The sequence below is a fragment of the Vidua chalybeata genome, chromosome 1 (assembly GCF_026979565.1).
Source record: "Vidua chalybeata isolate OUT-0048 chromosome 1, bVidCha1 merged haplotype, whole genome shotgun sequence".
In the NCBI taxonomy this organism is placed as follows: Eukaryota; Metazoa; Chordata; class Aves; order Passeriformes; family Viduidae; genus Vidua; species Vidua chalybeata.
The window spans coordinates 6,576,345-6,602,876 of record NC_071530.1 but is presented as its reverse complement, the minus strand read 5'-3'; the positions used below and the strand labels follow the sequence as shown (position 1 = coordinate 6,602,876).

The 26,532-nt window shown below is 40.5% G+C and overlaps 1 protein-coding gene across 4 annotated transcripts in view; it reads right to left on the bottom strand.

Moving 5' to 3' along the window:
• Positions 1-26,532, bottom strand: part of GALNT11 (polypeptide N-acetylgalactosaminyltransferase 11) — a 46,988-nt gene that overhangs the window by 20,234 nt on the left and 222 nt on the right. For 2 of the 4 annotated variants that reach the window (XM_053963418.1, XM_053963426.1), the window contains exons 2-5: positions 10,585-10,917; positions 6,767-6,890; positions 5,257-5,423; positions 817-942 (exon numbers count right to left, since the gene is read on the bottom strand). In XM_053963418.1, the coding sequence (XP_053819393.1) occupies positions 817-942; positions 5,257-5,423; positions 6,767-6,890; positions 10,585-10,879 (712 nt within the window). In that variant the 5' untranslated portion in view covers positions 10,880-10,917. Of the gene's footprint in view, positions 1-816; positions 943-5,256; positions 5,424-6,766; positions 6,891-10,584; positions 10,918-12,584; positions 12,604-19,698; positions 19,778-26,532 lie in introns of those variants that run through there. The other 2 variants (XM_053963435.1, XM_053963445.1) reach the window with 2 other exon arrangements.

The window sequence follows — 26,532 nt, the reverse complement described above, 5'->3', positions numbered from 1 at the left end:
ATTTAAGAAAGTAGCACACACTTTCTCAGATGCCAGAGAATTTAACTGAAAGCACATTCTGGAAAAGACTGCTCATAAAGCACCAAATATTGGTTTTCCCAATTAACACTCACTGCGACAGAAGAGCCTATACAAAAAACATTGCTATTAGATTTGAGCATTAAAAACCAGATTAGGGTACCTTAAAACAGAACAGATTTCATTTTAGAGCAAAAGTTTGCACATAAAACATGCAAAAAAATGTTCTGCAACTACAGTATCTTGACCACATGGAGATGCTGCTGAAACAACATTCTTTCAGGGCAAATATAGGAAAAACTCTACATTGTCTCACTAACACTGCAGTCGTTGTTTGAGATACAGTGCAGAGGAAGATCTGGGACGATGATAACTTGTGTTCATAACTTTCAATAAAATGAGGTACTTTTTTAGGGCACAATACTGGTTTTGTTTCACAATTTCACTTACCCACTCTAAAAAAGTACCTCATTTTCTTGAAAGCAAATGACTCCAGGAAAAAAAAAAAAGGAAAATAATCAACAGCTGAGACACTCAAAGTGTCTCATGATTTAAAAAACACTCAAATTTGGATCCAAATTTCAGTTATCATTTGAGATAGTGCAGGGGAAGAATGCTAAGGGGATAATGCTAAGTTGCATAGCTTAGAGTGTGGAATGACATGGAGACCCCCTTCAGGGGGCTAAAGTAACCACAGGTCAAACATTCAACATCTGAAAAGCTGCACTACAAAAAGAGAAGTCACCCAATCAACTACTTGTCAAAGTATGCAAGGAAAAGAGAAAAAAGCAATGGTACCTGTGGCATGAGAGGCTCCAATCATCCTTCCTCTGATCAAGCCTTCTCTCTTCTCATTTCTTACCAATTTTGTGGTTTTGGGAAGCTGAGTTTTAACATATTCACTCAAGTCTTTTTTCAAGTCAGCTGAAAAGGGGAAAACACAAGTTCAACAACAGGACAGAAATTCTGAAAGCTCTATTTAAAACCTCAAGACATTTAACTCAAAAATGGCCAAAATCTTGATCAAAACATTACCCTGACACAGCAGAGCTTCAAAGCAAGAGTATCGTAAGGACAGTACTGCCACATCCTACACTTACCCTGCAATGCCTTTAGTAAATTACTCAAGTTAACTGGAACTACTAGACTAAAAAAAATTGCTGTTCAAAGAAACACGTTTCCAAATTCTTCTCATGGTGATTGGCGTTTGCAACAGACGCGACAATAAACATTTCACGCAGGCAAATTATTTAAATTACTGCATTCCATACATGAAAACAAATTGACACATTTCAGAAGAAGCAGGAAGACACCTTTTATTATCTGTGCCTGCTTAACTGACAGAACAACAGATACCAAGTACAAGTCACTCACAGCTGGTTGCTTTTCTAAAACCCAAAAGGATCAAAGATTCTGCTGGCAAGCCTGTGCTTTTGAAGGAGTGCAGAGTTCACTGGAGTCTATGGGCACTACTGTAACTTAGCTAACATCAATGGCAATTTTAAGAGTAAATACTGCTTTCACCCAAGGCCAGTGGTTTCTAACATTAAAGCAGAACTACTGAAGAGAAGATGGACACATAAGGACTGAAGTAATGGAAAAGCATAAGTCAATAAGCTTATGGAAAAATAAAGAGGAATATAAAATGAGAAAGAAAAGCAAAAACCCAACTGAGACTTCATAGAGAACCTCAGTATAGAGAGGCAGACAGACTTTCATCAGAGGATATGCCAAAATAAACATTATTCTGATGAATGTCATCTCAAACATTAAAGTTGTTGTTAACAAGATTAAATGCCAAGGGAATATATGTGGAAGTCAGAGCTGTAACCTTAAGGAGGAATAAGAACTTTCAGGCAGGAGATTCCCAGATGCCATTCCAAATGTTAAGATCTTAGTTTTTGCACTGCAAGGAAACATGGTGGATCAGAAGTGAGAAGGTAACACACAGCAAGTATGATGCTAGAGAATACTCTAGGACTTAGGAAACTCTCTGGGAGATACAGACAGAATTCATTGGGGTCACAGGAATTCCTTCCCTTGGTATGGAATAATGACATCATATGTCAGAGACAATAGGGAAGATGTTTTCAGAGAAAATTTCCTAGAAAACTGATTAAATAGTCTTTAAAAAGTGCTACCCAAATGAGATACCCAAACAAGCAGGGCAGATTTGCAAACCTAAAAAAAAAATACTGTTTGAATCATTCTTCACCTGATTCATTATAGCAAGAGAAAAACAGTGTACACCTGCAGAAACAATGGGACAGCACAAAGCAGAAAAGCTCAGTTATCAAATTCAACTCTTACAGCAGATGAGGCAAATAAACAAGGAAGGAGTTGCACATCTGCAAACTTCTGAAAAGAATAGGAAAAAAAAAAAAAAAGGAAAAGATGTCACATCCACACCAGGAGCTAAACCAGGTCCACAACATTGGCTTGAGCAGCAGAATGGAAGGGCCAGTAGATTTTTGACCCACAAAAAATAGCATTCTGCTGGCAACTGTGCCCACATCACAGATCATTCTTAACAGGCAGGTTTGTTTCGGACACATTTTGAGATTTTTGCTGTTGGGTTTTTGTGTGTCACCTTCATGTCCACTGGGAAGGCTGACTACTTCTGATACAATCCAAAAAATTGCTTCGATCCAGCTTGAGAAATTTTCCTCCAAAGAGAGAATTGCTCCCTTTTAGCCAGTCTTCAAAAATTACTTTAGGCATTACCTTCTTCCATATCTAGGCAACAAAGGCAAAACGGGCCCTAGGATGGGAGTCTGGAGTGTTATTATTTTAAACTGTTCTAAAGTACTGAGTTGCAGACAACTGGCTCCTTTTCTGTTCCTCAATCTCTCCTCCTACACAGAAGAATGCCTCCAGTAACAGCCTTCAAAACACATCCTCGGGCTTCTTCATAATAGGTTAAGGCTAAATCAGGGAGAAAGAGGTCATACCAGAAAAAGAAATCCTGCCTTTCAGGGAATGGAAAAAAAAATACAACAGTGAGCTCAGCTGAGCCATGGCAATGCCTGATTGGTTAGTAAAACTGTTGATGATTGAGTCTAAGAAGGTTTTTGAGGCAAAACTAGGTGCAAAGGCCCAAGGTTTGCACAACAGCACTGATGTGTACCACAGTTCTCATATTTGCAGGTGAAGAACTAGAGAAAATTTTGTCTAGAACACCACTTCAGAAAGCAGGCAATGGAAGGAAAATTAATCTTTAATTAAGAAACAAAACAAAGGGGCTAAAGATCAAGCAATCTGCCCGAGCTCATGACATGCACAACACAGCCAAAGTTTTTAGCCATTTCCTCAGTTCCCAAACCATCCCCAGTCCCCACCTTTCTTCTGCTGTAGGAATCCATCCATTAAAATTAAGCAGCAGCAAAAACACAGGATCATTAGCATCAAGAGCAGTAATTCTGTGTAAACAATACCTCCTCCTGCCTTTGGCTTCAGAACAAGTTCATTTGAAGTCAGAAAGACAAAAATAGCTACTTGAATGTTTTGAACTTAATTTGGTTCAAATTCACCAATTGCTTCAATTTAACAACAGACCAGAAGAGTGATGGTATTACTGCCTCAACACAGGCATCAATCAAATGCATCCTTACATTCAAAAGACTGAGTTTTGAAGTAAGGTATGCTCTGAATACAAAACAAATTACACAAGACACTTTATAGCAAGGCATATGTTCCCAAAACACAAAACAAAACAAGCTTTTAATTGCTACACATTCTTATCAGCAAGGTAGAGTGTTTGATCTTTGTTCTCTCTTGTATCTCAACATTTGATCTGATCTCAGAGAAATCAACTTCCAGCATAACAAGAGAATGCCATTCTACACCAGACATATCTAATCAGTCTCTTAGAGCAAGTGAGACCTTAAACCAGAAACCAAACAAGACCAAGGGAGCTATAATTATATGTATTAAATAAAAATACAATCTAAAAAGCATTTTTAAAATGCAAAAAAGATGTGGACTTGAACAGAGGTGAGCAGGGAACCTGCAAAGTCACGCTGGCAAAACTGCTATGCTAGCACATTCCTCAAAAGTAATTTGGCTTCTGAAGGGCCAACATGAAAGGCTTTTTGAGGGCCAGGCTTGAATTGCGTGTCTGTCTTTGCCTTGTCTGTCAATCGAGAGAAAAAGCAACAATCCTTCAACAGGAGCAAAGCAACTCTGCAGAACCTACCCCTCCAGGGCCCCTCCACGCCTGCTGGAGCAGAGGCTGCCCCCAGAGCCAGGACAGCCGCTCCCAGCATGGCCACAAGAGGCTGTTGGAGAGCCACGCAGAGCCCGCCCAGCCACGCTGAGCACCGGCCCGAAACGCTGAGCAAGTACAAAACACGGCACTGTTTCCATCGTGCCACAGCCATCCATCGGCCAGACTGCAGCCGGGAGCGCCTCCAGCTCCTTTCAGATGCATTCACAGCGAGTAGTGGCCTGTCTGCCATCTGCTCTGAGCACCTGAGCAGCCCAAGCCAGGAACTGCTTAAAAAACCCAAATTATAAACAACTGCTTCATGTCCCTCGCTCATCAGTGCATGCAAGAGGTGAGATTAGAGTGGAGCACCTCCCCTGTGAAGGCAGGGGAAAACTGGGGTTGTTCAGCCTGCAGAACAGAAGGTTGTGTGGAGACCTCATTGCAACCTTCCTGTATCTGAAGGAACCCTACAGGGAAAGCTGAAGAGGGACTCACCAGGAACTGTAGTGACAGGATATGGAGTAATGAATAGAAATTGAAAGAGTGAAAATTAAGGTCAGATATTAAGAAGAAATTCTTTCCTGTGAGGGTTGTGAGACACTGAAACAAGTTGTCCAGGGAAGCTGTGGATGCCCCATCCCTGGAAGCATTCAAGGTCAGGCTGAACAGGGCCTTGAGCAACCTGGTCTAGTGGGAAGTGTCCCTTGCCCATGGCAGCAGGAGTTGGGACTAGATGATCTTTAAGGTCCCTTCCAGTCCCCAGCATTCTTTGATTCTGTGATTATTACCTTCAAAACCTGATTTTGAATGTTAAAGCCTGTATGACACAAAGCTCATCAGTAAAATGGCACCAGTGGCAAAAAGGATGCCACCTTGGGCATCTCAGGACACCACACATCTCTACTGGCTGGCACTCTGGTGATGGGCTGCAGTACAAACTGGTTTTACATGATGACTTCCACAATTTATTTTGACCAGTCAATAAAGCACAGGAAGGCCCAGTAGTGTAATATTCCTAAAGAGTCTCTCACCCAATTCACTGTTGTCATCCACCAGAATGATTTCGTGCAGGAGGTGGGCGGGGGTGCGGTCCAGGACGCTGTGCACCGTGCGGAGCAGGGCCGAGAGCGCCTCGTTGTAGAAACAAATCACAACGCTGGCAGAGGGCAGATCAGCAGGGTAGGACTTCTCTCTGCATCTGCAAACAGGAACAGTGTTTTTGCCACTATTTACAGAGGGGTTTCCACAGAGCTGCGTCACTGCTGAAACTTCCTAAATAACAAACAAACATTAAACGTGTAGGAGGAACCCCTAACGTGAACATAATGAGCCCAGACATGTAACAGCTATAGGAGGACCCAGCATAGTAAGTTACTTTCCACATAATACAGACTCAATAGTTAACACTGCTGCTTGTTAGGAAACAGGATATCATGCACTGAGGTGGGAATAAGAACCAGAGATCCTCAATCTCTATCCAATTCCACTATCAGAAGATAGTGAGGGCTTGTTTCAGCTGTCAAAACACAGCCTAGTACCCCTCAGGTAGCTCAGACAGTTCAAATATGACATGAGGCCCACAAAAATACCACAGCTTTATTGGCCAGCTGCTGGAGACAGAGTTGGATAGCCCAGAAAACCTCCACTGGTGCTAAATACCTATTTACACAACCAACACTGGGATTCAGAGGGTAGATTAAGACACTTAAGTCTAGTCACTGCTGTCAGTGCAGTCTAAATAGTGTTCAGCTCACCCTAAGGCTGTCAAGTGTGTTTTGTCAGCTGAAGAGCTCTGCATGCTTCATTAACTCCACTGACTGGATCTCTGCTAATTATAATAAAAGCAGAGACAAGCAGTTATCTAAGCATCTTAATCTGCAAGATGAATCCCACTCAAAGAAAATATCATTCTTTCTTATTTTCAAAGCTTGTCCTTACTTCTAATAGGGCCAAGTATCACAGATTAATGCCATATGAAGGTGCCAGGCATGGGGGGATCCAATAAAAATAAGAAATTATAAATGAAAACTCAGAAGTATACAAGAAAAGCTTTCATTTACTTAGAATGAGCTCAATTCTCAATCAGCAAGTACAAGTCATTACATTCACCCATACCAGAGAAACCACTAGAAAAATTTATGCAAGTTTATTTATTTTTCAGTGTTGGGAGTCTTTATTGTTGTTACAGAGCTAAGTTGTTCCTCCCCTATATGCACCAGGTAGATTATAGAAAAATATCTATTCTTTAATAGAAAATATTCAGAGCAGTGCACAACCTATCATATACCTTTAGCAGCTGACCAAAAAAAAAATTACATCTCCAGAAACAATATTCAGTCAAAAAAAGACAGAAAAGACCAAAGAACAGAAATCCTAACCTCAAGCACTCCTGTTAAATAGCTGAAGAATCCGCCTTCATCAACACATGGAGACGGAACAGTGTATGACAGAAATACCAAAAATATTAAACACTGCATCAGGTGTAACAAGCCATTGAGCACATGAAACTATGCCAAGTTCTCTCCAAAAATCAGCACCTACTTTGCATCTCTGGTATCAGGCACCTCCCTGTGGTATCCCAGTCGATTGCTGATAAGCATATTGAAAGCATGCTTCTGATAGCCCAAGTCTCTCACTTCCTGATCTTCTTCATTAAAAATCATTCCTGCAAAAGAAACAGGCCAAGATCAGCTAGAAGGCTTAAAAACATCATTTGAAAGAAATCAAGGATTGAAACATATGCTTTAACCTCTTCAAAAACCCATTATATGCTCTTAAAAATCCCTCTAGTTTTGCAAAGTGTGTATTTGTACAACTATTTCTGCTCCCTTTCACAAACAGGCAGCATTTATGAGCCCTTGCAGCTGTAATAAAATTAAATCCTTCTCCAAAGACTGCTGGCTCTTTTGTGTTTATTGCCTCCCTTCACTCATATAGCCTCTAATTCTTATCATCATCTAAAACCAACATCAAACAAGCAACAGAGGATAGACTTTGGCACACAATGAATAGGCATCTATCCCTACAGGTGACAGGTGTGTAATGGGACTTTTGAGTGAGGAAATACATTTAGAATGGTAGAAAAATCTGCACAATAGCAGCTCCCATTTCATGCAGTTTGAAGTCCGTGGTAACAAAAATAGCTATGCAAGAACTGTAAACTTTTGTTTATCTCACCTGGGACTTTGACAGCAAGTAAAACACCAGCAGAGCTGCTGTTTATTGATTATTTTAGCAGAAGCGGCAACTGTTACTAAGCATGGCAGAAGTAACTGTTGGTATTAGGACACTGCTATAAGCCAAGATGAAATTTTCAATGCCATCCTTCCTGCCTTGACTCAGTGCCATGGGCTTCTCTCACTGAGCCATGCACTCACCAGTGTGAACAGAACCAGAATTGTGGCACTTCACACAACTCCACAAAGGAGAAACAGCTGGTGTCTGCCACCACCTGTGCCTCTAGCCACTTCTGCAACAATTCAGGTAGCAGAGTGATTATTTTTTACTGTCTCTATTCAGCTGGCTGCACAGAATGAGATGCCTGTCACCTCTTCAGTTATTATGAAGCTACAGAGGCAATTGTACTGAAATTCCAGTACAAGAAGTGAGCAAGGATGATATAAGTTACCTCCTTTCACCCTGCCCATCGTCTCCATATCATTCAAAATCTGTAGAAAATAGTTAACAAGAGGGTTCCTCATTTGCATACTACCATACTTCTAGGAAAATATGTTTTATACATTCACAGACTAATTCAGATTGAAAGGGACACCTGGTCTAATCTCCTTACCGAAAGCAGGTCCAGCTCTTGCTGGACCAGGTTGCTCAGAACCAGTGCAGTTCAGTATGTCCAAAGATGGAGATTCTACAACCTCTTATTTCCCTGTTCAAGCATTTGGCCACCATCACACTGAAAATATTTTTCCTTTTCCATAACTGAAATGCCCTCGCTCCAATTTCTTATCAAAATCCCATGCACTCTGGAAGGAGTCTGCCTCCATCTTCCCTACAGCCTCCTATCCAGATGCTGCTGACAGCAATAAAATCTCACCCTGAGACAGAATAAACTCAATCCTCAGCCTGTCTCCACACCTCGTGTTCTCCAGTTTTCACCAGCTATGAAAAAGCCAGCTGAGTTCAAGCCTGGAGAAAATGAGTTGAGTTAAACTCAAAAGAAAAGTAATTTAAAAAGTTTGAAATGGAAAAAAGCTTCAAAACAAGTAATCCCTCTGGGCCTTCGGAGCACAGCTATGTCTCAATGACAAAGTCTACCCACAGGTATCAAGTGACATTCTGGAGAGAATTCCATCCACATTCCCACCATTTACATTTACCACCCTGTGGCTTTTAGTCTCGAGTTCAGCAATGGCAATGCAGCTGCACAATCAAACAGCTCAAGAGTAAATGCCCTGACATTTGAGCAGGACCAAGTGGGAAGTGTTGGGTAGGGATGTCTGTGAGATAAATGGGACACACCCACACAGTGTCTTGTGGCTGTGCTGCTCACGCTGAGTGCTCCCACTGTGGATGAGCTGTGCTGTGGGGGTAGGAATGAGGTCTGTTTACAGTGGCAGTGTCACTCCTTCAGCCCCAGCAGTCTAAAGGGGTCAGTCAGTCCCCTAATGAACACATCCATTCCCAAAGGAATATCTCCAGCTGGTCAGTTCAGGCACCCAGCTACATTGTTCTGGCACAATCAGTGGCACAATGTATTGTGGTCACCTTAAAATGTTTTTTTCATTCCAAGCACGAGCTTAAAACACATCCCAAATGTTTCATTCTACAATCCATCCATAGCCAACTATATTTTTTTGGTCCTCTGAATATATTCAAGGAGTGCTAATGTTTTTAAAACCACCTCATGAAGAACAGTATCTAATGCATGCAAAAGACTTGAATGATTTCAGTTCAAACAGCATATAGAAGCCCTTGGAAAATAAGGGGCTTGCAATCAAAACCTCAGTTTAGGCTTTACGTAAGCAGAGTTATGTGGCTCTCGCACATTAATGAAAAAAGAAAAGACAGATTGACCTACCAGATGACAGTTTGATTTTGACTATCATACTTTCTCTTCACTTTATTTTCTTTTTTGCTTTGTGTGTTTATCAGTGTCCTACCCCAGACAGACTGCAGAGAGCCCTTTCCTACAACACCTCGTCTTAAGAGCTGTGTCCTGATGATTCCTGTAGAATTTATCCTGGCACTGTAACTCCCCTTGGCTTTCACCAACCAAACCAGTCACTTGGTTTGAAGATCAAAGGACTTCTCAGTTAAAAAGCTCCATTTCTTTCCTGGCCCAGACTGAATAGTTGGAAAGAAATGGCCACCTCTGGACTGGCCTTCACCTCACTTGGCACTCAGGCTTTTTGCAGTGAACTGAAAAACACTTGCAATGCCACAGGGCAACATGAATTGCCATTTTTCTAACATTCACACAGGACTAATGACCAACTCAGAAAGTGAAGTTTGGTAAAGTTCTATGAACTCACGAAGCTCGTGATTCACTATTTGTCCACAGTCATGACAGGGGACTTCACTGAGATCTGAGCATTAGACCCTGGCTATGAAGGTTTGTTTCTGTGCTGTATTTCCCAAAGCAGCTGCAGAAACCAATACCCCAACACTCTGCCACAACACTTCTGCCTCCAGACTAAAATCAAGATTTAAGCCAGTACACAATGTGCCTGTTTGCTCATCTAAACACAGCAGTGAATATGCTGTAAGCACTAGAATACACAAAGCATTTTATTTTGGAACACAAAACTAAATCACCTCATTGATGAAACATGCTCCAGTGAAACACACAGACCTTTGCTGGTACAAAGTAAGCAGGATTTGGCTCTAACCATTGTCATCTCAATCTTGCATTTTAAGTTTGTCCCATGCATTTATTGTAGATTAAGTCATACTCCAAGCATATTCTCCAAATTAATGGGCCCTCTTAATTGTTCATTGATATCAAGCTATTTTTAATTACTGCATATAAGTAGAGTTTCTCTGTAGCTAATTAAAACTTATGTATTTGAGTCCAATTAAAACAGGAGTAAGATATGAAACAAGCACACACTGAACCTTCTGAAAGCAAGATTCAGTTCATCAACGGCAGACCCTGCTGTAACCCAGTCTTCATCAGCACTTACACAGCATAGATGTAAATGTTAGAAAGAGTGTATTTTGGGTTAAGCACTGTAGAATAAATTTCAAATAATTCCTAATGAAGAGAGCCACAAATACCACTTGCATTTTAACAAAGAAAACTTCTTCCTTATACACTTTTCCCTGAGATAGTTTTCTGCAAAAAAAATGTCATTTCTCCTGTTGTGTTATTAAGTTTGTCACCAACACTAAAAACCACTTACCCATTTCAGGAGAGAATTCTATCTCCCCCTTAACTGGATCCTGGATATGATTTCCAAAAGAGTTTCCTATCTTATTCTCTTTCTGTTGCAATTCAGGTATATGAACTGGTCCCCGTGTAAAACGGGGGTAGAATTTTTTTGGAAATGGCCTCTGAGGTTCCAGCCCCTTGATGGGCACATTCTTGAAGGATTGGTTCTCTTCACTGAAGTTGAAATAAACAAAGAGCAGAAGTGTCCAGGTCACAGATGTGAAGAGGCACCCATAGCAGAAATAGCGAAGTGTGACACTTCCCATTGTAAACTCAGCATCCTTGAGGGCCCATTCTCAGTTACCTGGAAAAGAGTGAAAACACACATTTTGAGAGTGCTGCCTGTTACCCTCTACATTGCAAAATACATTCAATAGATTACTCCTCTATTAAATGATTTTTAGAGCTTAAACTTTAGGCACAGACCTTAAAAGAAGTAAATCCCTTTTAATTGTCCCATTCAAAAAGTAAACATGACCAGTTTTCACATTTAATGTGGATACCACTGCATTAAAATATGGAGCAAACAATCACTAAGAGCCCAGTGACACACCACAATTAAAGGTAAAAATGATTAATTTTCCTCAGAATAGCTATATAATTATCTGTTCCACAATAGTATATTTCCAGTACTCCTGCCTTGAATTAAACATGTTACTATATAATTAAATATGTCTACAGGGAATTGATTCTTCATGGAATTGTTCTGGAAAGGACATCTGGAGGTCACCTTGTCCCACCCCCTTGCTCAAGCAGGGCCACTCTGAGCCAGTTGCCCAAGACTAGGTCCAACTTTATCCATTTTTGTAGCTCAGATCCTATCCTAAAGCATAGAATGAGAGAGCACAGATTCAAAAAAGCTACGTGGTTCAGTTCTTCCTGCCCCAAATTTAAGAACTGCCCTCATGAATGTCCCAGAAGTTCCAGAAAAAATGGTATGCTATTGAACAACACACAGCACCAAGACAGTCACATTTACAGATAATCTTCTGCACAGAAAGAAGACAGATGGGACAGGAAAAGAAGGAAAAGCTCTAAGGTAATTTACTGGGTTCCTCCAGGCCTCTGCAGACTCCAGAAAAGCATTCATAGTCCCTGAAGGAGATGCCATCTAGAGCTGGAAGGAAGCAACCCAGAGTAGAGTTTTACTTTAGACATCCGTAAGACAATTTTCCCAAGCTATACTGCATAAGCAAAACTGTGAAGTGAAGCAAATGAAGCTGGTGAAAATATTTTACTTATTTTACTTATACTTTACTTATGGAGGAGGAGAACTGGGTGGTCTTTCTGGAGTTCCCCAAATCTAAAAAATGTTCAACACCCTTCCCCCACCCTGCAAAAGAAACCAAACAAAACCAACCACAACCAACAAAACATAACCTCCAAATACACACAAAAAAAACCCACACGCCTCAAAAACTATACAGATCAGTTCCTCAAACTGAGGGGGAAAAATGCTGACTCCAAGAATTTGATTTCTTTCATCACTACCTAACCAAAACAAAGTCTTTCCACAGTAACAAAAAGTCAGGAAATAATTTAATCACCTTTTAATTAGCAAAACTTTTATTTTAAGAAAACAAATATTGGGGTAGGAGTCAATCGTGTATGCTGATGCATTTTTCAAACTACTCAAAAAGTCAGAAACCAGGAGTTTTCAGGTCAGTCTGGCAAAGAACAAACCAGAACATTTATAAGTACAAACAAATTATTCCTTCTCAATATGGGAAACTATTAAACAAAGGCAGAAGCTGTTAATGATCCCAAAGAACATCATAAAGACACCATTTACTTTGGCAATGCAATTGTAAGTCCTTAGTGACTTGCATCCAAAAAGAATATATGTCAAAATTCAAGCTTACATTTCCCAGACTGCAGCAGGTCATCATCTCCCGAGAATAAAATATCCACAGAGTAAAGCAAAAAACCAAAACCCACCCTCCTCAAAAATAATTTACCCATTGTTCTTACCATGTCAAACTCCCTCACTTCTGCAAGGCAACAATCTACGGAGCAGTTGAGCCCAAGGAGCTTAAAAGGGTCTTACACAGGGTTTAAATCTCAGGCTGACCCTGTGCATACAGATGAATTGCACTCTTGTGAAACAGGCTCTCTCTCTAACACTGTCACACAGAAATCTCACTGCTTAACTGCAAAGCCATGAAATTAGGCCAGCATAAAATGCTCTGGGGCAGAAATGATCAAAGAAAATCCTCATTTTTGTTAGCAGAATAGGTTTACCAGTTAGAGAAGAACAGATGACCAATTCCCAGTGCCTCATACCCCGTGCTAACACAACCACACCAAGGTGAACCTTGGCTCAGAAAAAGCATGAGAGGCTGTAGAGGAGCAAGAGCAGACAAACAGTTATATCCTCTCATTATAATAATTCTTCTTGCTCAGCAGTCTGCAGACAATTAATGCTTCTCCATAAAAGGGGATCTGGGTGCTTGCCAGGTTCTTTCTGCATGGCCACTAGAAGGTCATCTGCAGTAAGATTTGTCCAAGCCTAACATACTGCTCCTCAAAAACTGCTAGAGATGTTTTTCCATTCACTATGGTAACACGGATGGACAATCCTGACATGCACTGACACTTTGGAGCAGAACTGTCCTAGTAAGATAAAAATTACTATAACAGAGAAGGAACCTTCTCATTTCAGAGTTGTTTAAGGATACATCTACACTGCAGCTTTCACAGAAAAAACTATCTATTCTATCTCTGGTAACAGTCAGAAGACAGGCACACAGAGCAGAATTCCTCATGGATTAAGTATTTCCCTAGTTCCTTGCATCTCTTTCATAGCTCAGAGCTACACCTGCTGCTGTGGCACTTCCAGCCATGACAAAGTTAAAGTTTGCTGTGACTGACATCAGGCACACTCAGATTAAAGAGGAAGGGATAAATTACTAATCACCAGAGTGAGGACACTGCTGTACATCCCTTCCATCTCTAACCAGGCTAAAAGCTCATGCTTGGCTACTGCTACAAAAGTAACCAATGCAAACCAAAGCTAAATAAACCAAGTATTATTTCCACCTCATCCTTGCTAGATCTGCTTCACCTTCTTTTCCTCTCCTTCTGGCATTTTGTAAAATGATAAAGATGTTGAAATACTGCATTTAAATCAAAAGACAGAATCTCCACAATGCTCAGCCTGTGCCCGTTCAGTACCTTGCTATTCAACCAAGACATTTGGTAATTTATTTGGCAGGAAAATACAGACTCACTATGCAGACCATTCTGAAGGCAGAACAGAAAAAAGGTTAACCCTGTGTATGAAAATCACATTGAGGCTTTTTAGTTTACTTTATTCACCAACACATATGTATTTAGACAAACACTGTCCTTTGGATTTCAACCACTTCCACCATTTAAGCAGAGTCATGATCAGTGTCAGAGCTGCACACTCCAGTTTTAGACAGTTTTAAATTGACTGCCTTCTTACAGATGTGCTTTAGGCCAGAGGAGGTTTCTAAGTCTTCAGCCACATCAGTCCTGCTTGGGATCTGCCCTGAGGAACCAAGAGAACCTTTCCAGCCCTACACTTCTATGCATACAAAGCACAATCACATTAATGTATCTCTGCCCCTCCCTCAACATACCAAGAAATAAGAATCTCTCCACTCATTTCAGTGTGCAACAAAAAATGACCACTTTGATAAGTGCAGAGGGAGAAGGAGAGGAGACTGCAGCTGGGCACAGGAGGAAACATTCAGTTCACAGAGCCTGACACTCAACCCTTGATTCTTACCTCAGCCATCTCCCTATCCATGAACTCCTTCCATGCAGACACAGTGAATAAAAGTCTTACTCTGTCCAGACTCCTTTGCTCTCCAGTGTTGTGAAGTCTTCTAGGAAATACATTTTGCCAATTTACCCAACAACTGTCTCAGCCTATGGATGGTCATAATATCTTGATGAGTGTCTTAAATATCCATCCTCTCCCAGTTGATTTCTCCAAGCAGGATTTTGAAACTTAAGCAAAGCCAAATCCTTCTTTATTTCTTCCTCACTTTTTTTTCCCCCTTAAACAGAAAAAAAACTCAATACCGCAGATGCAAAGGACATGCCTTTCAAATCCAAAGTATTAGGATCTTTCTCAGTCCTGATATATGCTGCATGAAAAAAACAGATTATATGTATTTTTAACTCAACAGCCTAAAGCTCTGCTAATGCAAGCACAGCTGGCAGGTTTGAACAGTTAAGATAGAAACAACTGAAATAAAAAAAGCATAACTGCATTATTCAGATAACCAATGGGCTCGTAAGAATAATTTTCACTTATTTAATACTGTAACAATGAGTCCAGTCACCAATAAATTGCTATTTGGACAGTACAGTTAAAACCCTTTTCTATTTATTTATTCAAGTTCAAACAAAAATACTAAATGCCACAAAAGAAAAACCATTATTTAAACATAGCAAGAAGAATTGTTTTACAATACAGTTCCTCACAAATTTTCCTGGAAAGAGACTAGATTTGAGGGTCTATCATGCATCTCCACTTCATTTCTGAAAAGCATTACAGCTGCCAAAAGTAAAAAAAAAAAACCTCAAACAATTCTTCTTTCCAAAAACTCAAGTAGTAAAGAACATCCAGAATAAACAGAAGGCATTTCCTTTCCCTTGGCAAGATAGGAGCTTCCAGAGCAAGTAATAAATGATAACACCTTTAAGTATTTTATAGGCAGTCATTCCCATGCCCTAGGGATGCATGGAGTTCATGGCTGTTCACTCTGGTGTACTCAGCATTCAGAGACATTTCAACATGACAAACACAAATCATCCAAGGTGGCAGTATCTCCTACATCAGGAAATTACAATCCAGATTGGGGGCAAGAGAGGAAAAAACCATATCTTAGAAGCTGCCTCCATCAGCATCAGCTCAGAAGACACCAAGACTGAAAGGAACAGTATTCTGAGAATTTCTAACCAAATATTCAGCCTTTCAGTGTCTCTCTTGTTGCTCTTTTTTGACTGTCATATAATTATTGCATGACAGTTTTCCTGTGGCAAAGCCTTGGAACTGAGTTTGCAGACCCACATACCAAAAATGCCAGGAGTAAAATACTGCTGATTTCCACAAATTTCAGTACATAATTCTCAGTTCCTTGCACAAGTAGTAAATAACTGATTTTTTTTTTTAAGAACTATAAGGGTTAAATATTACTAACTCAGTAAAAGTCTCTAAAATTCAATCAATCATTAAGCTGAAAAGCTCTCCAGGAGCCCACCTGCCAGACCTGAGCTGCAGTACCCACTGTGCAATAGGCTTTTCATGTCACAGCAGCTTCTTTTAGCAGCCTTACACCACCACCATGACATTCATTTCATACCTCAGGCCCAGGAACATTTACATTCATTTAATAACTGGCCCAACAAGGATACAACTGTGTTCACCCCACAGCCCAGGAGGGCTCATTGTTAGTAACCTGTGCAGCCCTCAGTAACACTGGCCCAATGTGTTGGCCTTGGATATTTTAAAAGGAAGCAAAAAATGTCAACCACAATCCACAATATTTTGGCTTAAAGAGCAATATTTGCTACAGAGTCTATGACCTGCCACTGCTTAGGCACTGACATCTCCTTGGATTAAGCTCAACAGTTTAGCAAACACACCGTATGAGTAGATATTTCATAACTGTGCCAGAACTCATGTTTGTCAGAGGTCAAACAGAGGATCAGACTAACCTCAAGATTTTTGAAACAGGAGTAAAAATTATTTGAGAAAACCTTAAAGTCTGCTTGTAGTTTTTCCAAAAACAGCTTTTCTTTAAAAAAAAAAAAAAAAAAACAAAACAAAAAAAAAAAAAGAAAAAACAGGAAAAGACAGATACTCAACTCATGCTACTCAGGTCCCTTGCAAGACTACCCATGTATTTTGGAACTATGTTGAGGCAAGGAACAGATGCATATTATCTTCATTTTTAAGGAGCATTCTACCAAAAAAAAATTTTTTTTTAATTAAAAAGAAATCATTAAACTACTTCATCTTTCTACAGTGTATTAGGATATTTTGCTGCATGACTTTCTATAGATGCTTCTAATTTTTACTTTTTTATTTTTTGGGAACAGCAGAACACAAGAATATAAACCAACACTACTCATGAATGCAACTTTGCTCTTTTAATAGCCTTAACCCTTCCTACATTTCTTGGCCTCCAAGATGTTATAGCTACCCATGAGCAGGCTTTCCAATTTACTGGTGGAATCACTATCAAACAACAGCATTAACAGTGCAATGAACAGAGGCCAGATTAGGAGGAAGTAGTACTGCAATAAGACACAATCATCACCCAAACAGAGATGCCATTCACACTCCTTCTGCACTTGCAAAAGAATTATTTTTTTCCAGGCAACCTTTCCATTAGAATCTCTCTCTTCAGGGAAAGTCACAGCTTAATAGACCAGCAAGATGAGAAAGGGACACCTCGGGCAGTTTTTGCTCCATCACTAGGAGCAACATCCACTGAACATACAGCCAGAGCAAAACTAATAGGCATTTCCAAAGAAAAGTGTTTCATGTGCTCCAGAATCTAAGCATCAAGCCAAATTAACTCCTTCTTTAAAAACCCTCCTACAGGATTGTTTTATCACTAAAGTGGATCTACCCACCAGTTTGTTTTTCATTAAAAACCACCATTAATTTTTGACCTTACAGAGGGATGGGTGATTGCATTTTATGAATTAAGTGCCTTTTTTGACAGAATACAGGCAGATAACTACTCATGGAAAGATAGGCTGGGCCTACAGGAACCTAAATGGTGACATTCAGCAGGGACAAATGCCAAGTCCTGCACCTGGGACAGACAAACTCTGTGGCTGCTGGCACAGCCTGAGGAACAGCTCTGCAGACAAGGACCAGCCAAGGTCTGGTTAAGCCCGAGCCAGAGCACAGCCCTGCAGCAAGGAGAGCTCAGGGATGGACCCACAGGAGCACAGGCAGCTGAGCCAGGGGTGCAATTCCACAGCTCCCTGTGACCACAGGCAGAGGACAGCACCCAGGGAGGGATTTGCCAGTACAAGACAGACATCAGGAAACTGGAGTGAGGTCAGTAAAAGGCCACTAGGATGGTCACAGGCTGGAACATTTGCCCTGTGAGAACTGAGGATGCTGGGCTCCTTCAGCCTGCAGAAGGGACAGCTTTGGGATGAGAACTAAAATGGCAGCCTGTTGCTACCAACAGGGATGTTACCAAGAAAACAGACCCAGGCTATTTAGTGAGGTGCAAGGTAGGAGAAAGAAATAACTAAAAAAGACTAAAGTTAAATCATGTTAATGTTCAGTCACACCAACACTCATTCACAGAAATATCCTGTGGACCACAGGCTGTCCTCTTGCATAAGACCACTGTTCCCATTCATTTTAATGAGATGACACATTAAGATCTATTTTTAATTAGCCTCTGCAAGTCCCTTCTAAATTCAACTTTCAAAGCTTTGAGAGCAAACAGTTTAGTCATTTCAGCACAGATATACAAATCCATGTCATACCACCTAAAATAAATCCTCCTGGAATGAATACAAAATCTTGAGCAACACTTTACAGATAATCTTAAAATACCAATAATATTTATTCTATTTTAAAGATAAAGAAAGACACATAGATTAGTTGCATGAATTGTTGAAGACCTATGAAATTATTCTCCAAATATATGAAGTCTGAAAAGCTTTAAGTGATTTAGGACAAATTTAAAAATTCATCTAGTTAAGTCTTTATGTTCTCAGCCCTCACTGTTTTTCCAGTGTCAAATGAGTCACTCATATACTGATTTGTATTTCAGTTTTTGGGCTTTAACCAGATATGTCTAAATATTGCATAGTATCATTTTCAAATCTGTGAACTATACATTGAAATGCCTTCTCCTCTAGGAACATAAATTTGCTTATCAAGGAATTTTTCAACTCCAGTAAAAAAGCTGTTCTTAGCAGGCTGCCATTCCAGAGTGTATGCAAACACTCTGGCTTTTTTATAATAAAAATGTGAAATTCCTGTGAAAAAAAAAAGAGTCCTTAAATAAATGTTCAAATATCTTCTGCAGTAACATCTTCCACTTCTTTGTCAACAATAAAACATATTGGGGTTTTCCCTAATTGATAAAGGATTCCTTTCTCCCCACATATTACTCCACTCCATGAAGTGAGAGTATCTCGCAAGGGCTCTAATTTACGGACACAATTTTAATGGAAAAAACAGTTACAAGTTTTGAAAAGAAAAACTTTTTAAAGTCAGGATCTCAAGTTAACAAACAGCTGAAAAGAACACCAGGTTTAGTTACAACCAGTGCTACAACATTGCATCACGAAAAGTAACATAATAGTGCAGCCTGATTAGAAAAAAAAAAAGAACTATTGGATTAGAAATACAAGTTTACCAAAATCCTAGCTCACAGTTCTGGTTAAATAAGTGCTATACAGTACACAGTTTCATGCTGCTGCAGTGTCCTCATTCCCCTCCAAAAAAAAAACCTTTTTATTCACCAAAGCACAGTTATAAGAAAGAAATTCTTACCTATCCCCCTGACAAACACTCAGGCTGCTGGGCTGGATGTTCCTTTAAGCCATCTGGCTCACTAATACATGTCATGCCATTCCCGGAGTCCTAAAAATACCTTCAGCCTTTCTTGTTGCTGACAAATACTTTCTTCTAATTCAAACAGCAAGATTTTATTTTCATCCATAAAACCAGCTCTGAAAGAAGCCACAAGGTCTCCAAAGAAAGCTGCAATGCATTTTGTAATACAGCCCTCTCCTTCTTCACAGAGCTTAGAAAACAGCAAGGTTAAACACCCCACAAGTTGTTCTTCATTGCATCTCTCTCACATTACAATCCATGCATCTAAATATTAGTTTAACAACCCTTCAGCACTATACACAAATGCAGAATGTAAGAGAGCTCACAAGGTCAACTACACACAAATAAGCTGCTTAATACCTTTTCTAAATGCTTAAAATCTGCTTAGCTGTTCCTCACATTTTGTGTCTGCAAAGCTTACCAAAACAACAACAAAAACGCACATTCGTGCAAAATAATTAGATTAATGACACTTCTACAGGAAGAGCTGAACTGTAGAACCCTCACCTTTTTCCAGAAGAGTCGGCACTAAAGCAGAGCAAGGTTACACAGGGAGAGCACATTGACTGCAGCAGCAGCAGCGGTGTCTTCATTCCCAGTGAACAATGAACCGCTGAGCCAGAAACTTAACACTTTGTTGCTTGAGAGTCCTGACTGGGAATGGGGTAACAAGCACAGGTTTCTCCAGGAAAACAGGCCAGTTTGGATGGGTCTGAGGACACCAATGCTGCATATACTCATTTGGCTGCATTCACTGCCCCAAAATCATCAATGTATTTTTCTCTTTGTAATTATTTTTTGCATCTCTTTTATTATGTTTTTTCAGCTGATGCATGATCCATATAGCAATCCATGGATTTGGCAATATATACATGGTCATCTTCCTGCCATTCACATAATCAATCAGTAACATTCTTCATCATGACTAGACCACAGTAATGCTAGAGAAAATGATCACTAAGTTGTATAAAAATTCCCTTAGTTCTCATTTTCCAAATCACTAGGAACTTCAAAATATTCCTACATTTTTGACAGGAATTTTCTAGGTATGTTTTCTGTTCATTTTCAGAAATTTTCATTAAAAGTGCTTTTGGGCTTTTTTTCCAGTCTTTTACTAGGAAAGTGAAAACACATTTTCTAATTCCTAAAAAAAAATTACCAAAAAATATTCAGGCCTTGTTTGTGCAACCCTCCCGACAAAAAAAAACTGGCAGCAAATCTGTCAAAAAGACAGACCTCACTGAAGGACTTTTGAGTGGGACAGTAGTAAAAAGTGGGGTTGACCAGTCTTTTTAAACCTGTGACTACTGACCATGGCAACTGCACATAACACAGGTTCTGCAGTAGCTCCCAGAAGACATCTACCATCCACTTGTGCAGAACTCAGACTGATATCAACAGCTGGATACAAAAAAATATACAAAAGACATCTGCCAACTCACACTGGGAACTTCCAAAGACTCTACCTGAACACGTATAAAATGTAAAATGGCTGCAATTATGTTCCTATTCGTACTAGAGAGTTGGAAACTGCCTTAATGAGAATTGTTACATTGCACCTTATCCTGCAGCCTCACATTACAGAATTCCTGGACTTCCATGCCTCTTCCCCACAAATCATACAAGTCTACTTCATTTCTCTTTCTGCATGGTTTTCCTTTTCAATAGGCAGAAATTTACATATAAATACTTGGTTCAGTCATGGTTCAGTCAGACCAGAATCAAACATGTTTATGGAGCCTGAGTAATTGATATAAGCATAAGGATTTATTTGTGTAAAAAACCCAAACAACAAAAGCCAAACAAAAACAAAAATATAAACAGTAGATGAAAAGTAGCCCCAGAATTAGACGTGAGGTTAAAACAAGTTACAGTTTAAATCCCTAGATTGCCTCTAATAGGAAAATATTTAACTCATGCTAAACTGCTCAGTTCTTAACCCTGTTACATTTCTCAATGCTGTTAAGGATAGCACTTAGTGATTCCCTCAATGTACCATGTCCTGTGTTTTTCCATGGGAATGGCCATTGTTAAATAAAGCAGAAGTGAAAAAATACTAAAAGCATGATCTGAACTTAATGTTCATCTGCATTTCTCATGTCCAGAAACAAACATCACTTGGAGTTTTTCACTCCAAGCTTTAGCACAGAGTCCACATTTCCATGCCATTTGAAACTTCCATTTTTCCCCAGTAAGAAATTCTGAGATAAACCAAGACCCTACAATCTTCTTGCTTTGGATTCATTTTCTCATCAGAAGTTTAAAGTATTTTCTGCACATAGGTTTCTCTCTACCTCTTATCTCCTCACAAATGTCTCTAGACATTAATAAAAGAGAGGAATCCTAAGGATATAGACCTACATTGTGTTATCTCTTCAACTCACTGACTGCACCAGGACAGGTACCAGACCAAGCCAAGAAACACTCTGGTTGAAGAGTTTGCTCTGCTGCAGATTTTGATGAGATTCTCAGCAACTCAGTGTCTCAGCTCTCTCCTCATGCGTTAAGGAAAATACCTTAATTGTTGGATTAAAACAAGTCACTAGCAAAAACAGACTGTACATTGCCTGTAAGGACAGCAAACTTCTACAAGTTACGCCAAAAATTAATGTTCTTAGTCTTTCATTCCTTCTCTGTGATCTTACAGACTCAGTCTTTCCTTCTCACAAGAAATCCCTTTGAGGAAAGAGTTGTGGACCACTCCTTTTCCATCCCCTCTTGGTCACTTTTCTTCTACTTATCTATTGCCAATGTTTCTAACGGGAAAAAATACTCAGGATTTTGATGTTGAAATCCTGGATGTTGCAAGAAAATGAATAGCAGATCAAAAATACATTTTCCCACTTCAGGAGGAGCCATGCCTCCCAACACTCTTCTTGCACAGAAGGTTAATGTGCAATCCAGAACTTGGCCATCTCCTGGTTCAGAGGTGATGAGTCTTGACAGCTGCTGACACCAGAGGTAAGAGATTCATGGTAACTGACAAAATTAAGGTATTCCAGGAAATGGAAAACTAAAGGAAATACTTCTAGAAAACATATTCAATAACAAATATGAGATGTATCAATAGAGACAGTGGCATCCTCTGTTCTTGATGTTATGCTTTAAGAACTGGCAAAATAGTCAAAATACCTACAAAGATTGATTCATAAGGGCTTTTGAATCCAAACAAGATAGTTTGTGCTTCCTGGAAAAGTATCTGTGTTTTAATTAAAGCCACCTCCAAGGTTTAAAGCATCCAATCTAATTCTTGTCTGCACAAGAAAATCTTGTGTCATTTAGCCAAGCAACATTTGGACGGTTTTACACAAACTAAAAAGACCTCCACGAACATGCCTCTAACATTCATTAAGTATTTGCTTAAATCAGTCTGGCACATAGCAACCCTTCACTGAGGTACCTTCCTTCCAGCATGCCTCTGCAAGTTTATTAGTTTAGTCTTAGTCAATTTAAAATCTGACTTCTTAAATGGCACAGTGTCTCTGTAGCTGAAGTTTTGGAAATGACAAAAAGTTATTGCAGGTAGGCAGTTACCCCCCAAGCAGCCACTCATGCACATAATTCCTTCCCTGTCAAGCAGCAAGAGGAGTTACTTTTGTCCTGCTCCATGGCAAGAGAGGCTGGAGCAGGAATCTGAACAGTCTCTGTAGCAAAGCTGGTAAGGTAGAACTTGTCAGTCACAGCCAACTTCAGTCTCAGAAATGCAGAACTTGCAATGCCACTACTGCCATGAGACAGAAAACCACAAGAGCTCACCTGCTCCCAGCTGAACTTCGAGCCACAAAGACATCAAAGACCTGTGAGCACTGTGGGGTAGCAGGTCTGGACTCCTCCCTGGCCTGCACAACTTCTTCTTGCTCCCCCTCCAAAGCACAGAGCAGCAAATCCTGCATCAGGGGTCTCTAATCCGTGTCAGCAGTGAAAAAGCTGATTCACCCCTGAGCACTGCGTTCCAGCTTCAAACATGCAAAGGATCAGGCTGCCAAGCCAGACTGCACAAGAAAGGGCTGAGATGCAACACATAAAACACATGTTTACAGGCACTTTAATCCATGCTCTACATTTCAGTAACACCATCAGTTATTTAATCTACAGATTTAGCATATTTTCACATCTCAGGGAATAAACTCAGAAGTTCCTACATGAAAATATCAGAAATTTAGTATGCTTGAAGTCAATTTTTGAATGAAACAGTACAATCAGCCTCCTAATTTTCCACCTTTTCTGCTACAGTGTATTTCTCGTTTTTACAGAGTTTTCAAACAGAACATTTACACTAATTCTTACACAATGCTGACTCACATGAGAAACACGCTGGAACGTGGCTGAAGGATGTGGTGCATACAAATCTCTTACACCAAGAGAGCTGAACAAATGCTTTTACTCTTGCTGCAAAACCCTGCTTGAGCAGCCGAGACCTTACCACTGACACTACTTTATACATTAACACAGTAGCTGCAACAGCAGATGCTTCCATCTCCATAAACCACTATATGTTTTGAAAAGAAACCTTAGATAAGAAGACAGTTTATCTGCCTCCCACACTCTAACAGGTATTCAAACAGACTTCACCTCTGTAATAATTTTTGAGAAGGGAAAATCAAATTCATTTCTGCACTTGAAATAGAAGAACATACTTTTACTCTGCAACAGCAAGTAGTATCTCTCCAAAATGAATGGTACCAAAGGAAATTGCTTGATTTTGGGGATACCTTTAGCTGCAGTATCATCTACCAGGCAGATGCAACTTTTTAGGAAGCTGACAAACAGCAGTCACGGAAAGGAATGATTGTAATCTTGGAAGTTTTACTTTTTCCTTTCAGTGGAAGTCTCCCTTTACTTCTCTGCTTCATGTTATCAACACACAGCTGCCACACTGCCAAACTCAGCCTGCTGGCTGCTCTGACTGCAACTGTTCTACAGGACTGTCAAGGAATGTCACCAAAGAACCATCCTGCCTCTGTTCTTTTCACCCCCACAGCACCCTGCTCTTTCTCACTGGAAGATGCCAAATCCCCACTTTTACTATCTGCTCAGACACTTCTAACCTCATCCACGTGACCCCACACCACAGGCACGCCTTATACCTACCAGTAAAAACTTGAGTTTTCCATCACTTATTGTGAGGAAGCCTATTTTCTGTAGATAAATTTTGAAAATATCAATAATTTATCTTTATTCCCCTTGCCCTGCTGTTTCCAGCCTTTCTGCCACCTGAAATGCTTCAATCACACCTACTGTTATTTTACATCACTATGAAAATTATCAGACTCACCCATTCTCATAAACTACAGTCACACAGAAACTTTTCATGAACTCTATCCAGTGCTACTCCTGCAGTATTGATTTGCATCCTCTGAGAATGTGATTAGATAGTAGAAGCCAGGCCACAGGCCCTGAAATCTGCAGTCAGACTGTCTTCCAGCAGAACAAATGCCACTTCCCCTGCTGGCATCCTCATCTGAGGCTGGGAGACGAAGGCTCATTAGAGCTGCACTCTTATTTCTTTCCTTCCCTGCTGCACAAGAGCTCCTAAAACTCTGCAGGAGCTTATCTTACCCAGAGATGAGGAAAAGCTTATGCAGAAGGCATGCAGTTCTTCAGAGACAGTTCTACCAGGGGAGGCCAATTGCTTGTTAATCAAAAGCCTCTTATCTGGAACCACCTGGACATTTACGCTGTTCTAAAATGAGGCCTAGGAATCCCAGCTGGACTGTTTCACATATTTAGATGTTCTCTATGGGGTAGCATGGCAGAAACATACTGGCAGGAAGAGGCTGGGCATAGCCTGCATACCATCCTTTCCTGGGCATAGCCTGCATTTGGATCAGCTTAAGCTATTCAGAGATACCCAAGAATAGTTTCCTTTTAAGATGACATCCATATAAAAGGGAAAAAAAAAAAAAAGCAGATCCTAGCTCATAAAGCATGCAAGAATACTTAATGTAACTTACAGACTACCAGACTACCCTTTTTAAGAGAGAAGGGATTTGATCTTACATTGAAATATATTTTCCAGGGAAAAACAAAGCATGTTAACAGAGTGCTAGCAACCCTGCCCACCTGCACAATTACTGTGCTGGCACTGAGAGATTTCACCCTCCCTTTGAACAGAAAGCAATGCTCCAAATACCCCGGACCAAATGAAGAAAACACTGTTACAGAATAGCCACAAAGCCATGGCATGAGATATTATTTTTTTTCTTTGGAAGAGTAAGGGCTGCACTTTAATTACATAATTAAAGTCTGTAGGGTCTCCTGCAGCTACCCTGAAACAGATATTAAAAACAACTCAGGATACAGCTTGGCAGAGATGCTGTAATAGAAAGCATCAGTGTTCTAATTACTTTCAACAGCAGTTTTAAGGCTGACACCTGTGACAAAGTGAACAAAGGTGAAACAGCTGTCTGGAAAGGTGGATTCTAAACACAATGTTTGCTTCCAGCACTACATTACAGCAGGGAATTCTGACCTGCCAAGCCCCCCACTGCCAGCAGCACAGGACTTTTAGTGGCTTATTCAAATCCATCTGTTTTCTTGCAAGCAAGGGACCCTTTATTCTGCCTTGCAAGTAACTTTGAGACAGTCCATTTGCTTCAGCATGCTCTACTGCAGCTTTCCTTATAGGCTTTAACACACACACACAAGAAAGAAAAATATCACATGGCAATAATGAACTGACTAGAAGAACTAGAGATCTAGAGATTAGCCACGAAAAATAACACATATTTGCTAAAAGGAAGAGAGAAGTCTCAGTGTTGCATATAAGTATATACTGAGGAACAAGGGGGGAACGGAGGACGGGGGCGGAGCGGGAGGGGGGAAGGGGGAAGAAACGGTTTTAAAATAAATTTCCCAGTCATAAAGGAAAGAAAGCTTTAATACTTCACGGGGTCACACAGCGCTCCAAAAAGCAATGCCTGACCTCGCCCTACAAACGAATCAATGAACGGAGCAGCGCCAGCAACACCAACACGTACGGATCCTCACATTTCGGGTCAGATTTGCAGAGTTTCAATCTACCTGCAGGCGGGCTGCTGCTGCTCCTTCACATGCATTTAAAGACTATAAGGAACAGTAATTACGTTATCTCCCATCCTGTGTAGCACACCCCGCTGCAGCTCCTCGGTCTCCCCCCGGGGTCAGGTTAAACCAGGAGCCCCCAGTAAGGGGCCGTGTCAGGCGGGGACCCGGCCGGGGCAGCCTCCCGCTGTCACCTCACCCGAGACCCGAACCGGGGCAGCCCCGCACCGGACCAGCCTCTGGGGCTCAGGGACCGCTGCCTCAGGGCAGGCGGGAAAACAGAATCACACAATCAATTCGGTTGGAAAAGACCTCTGA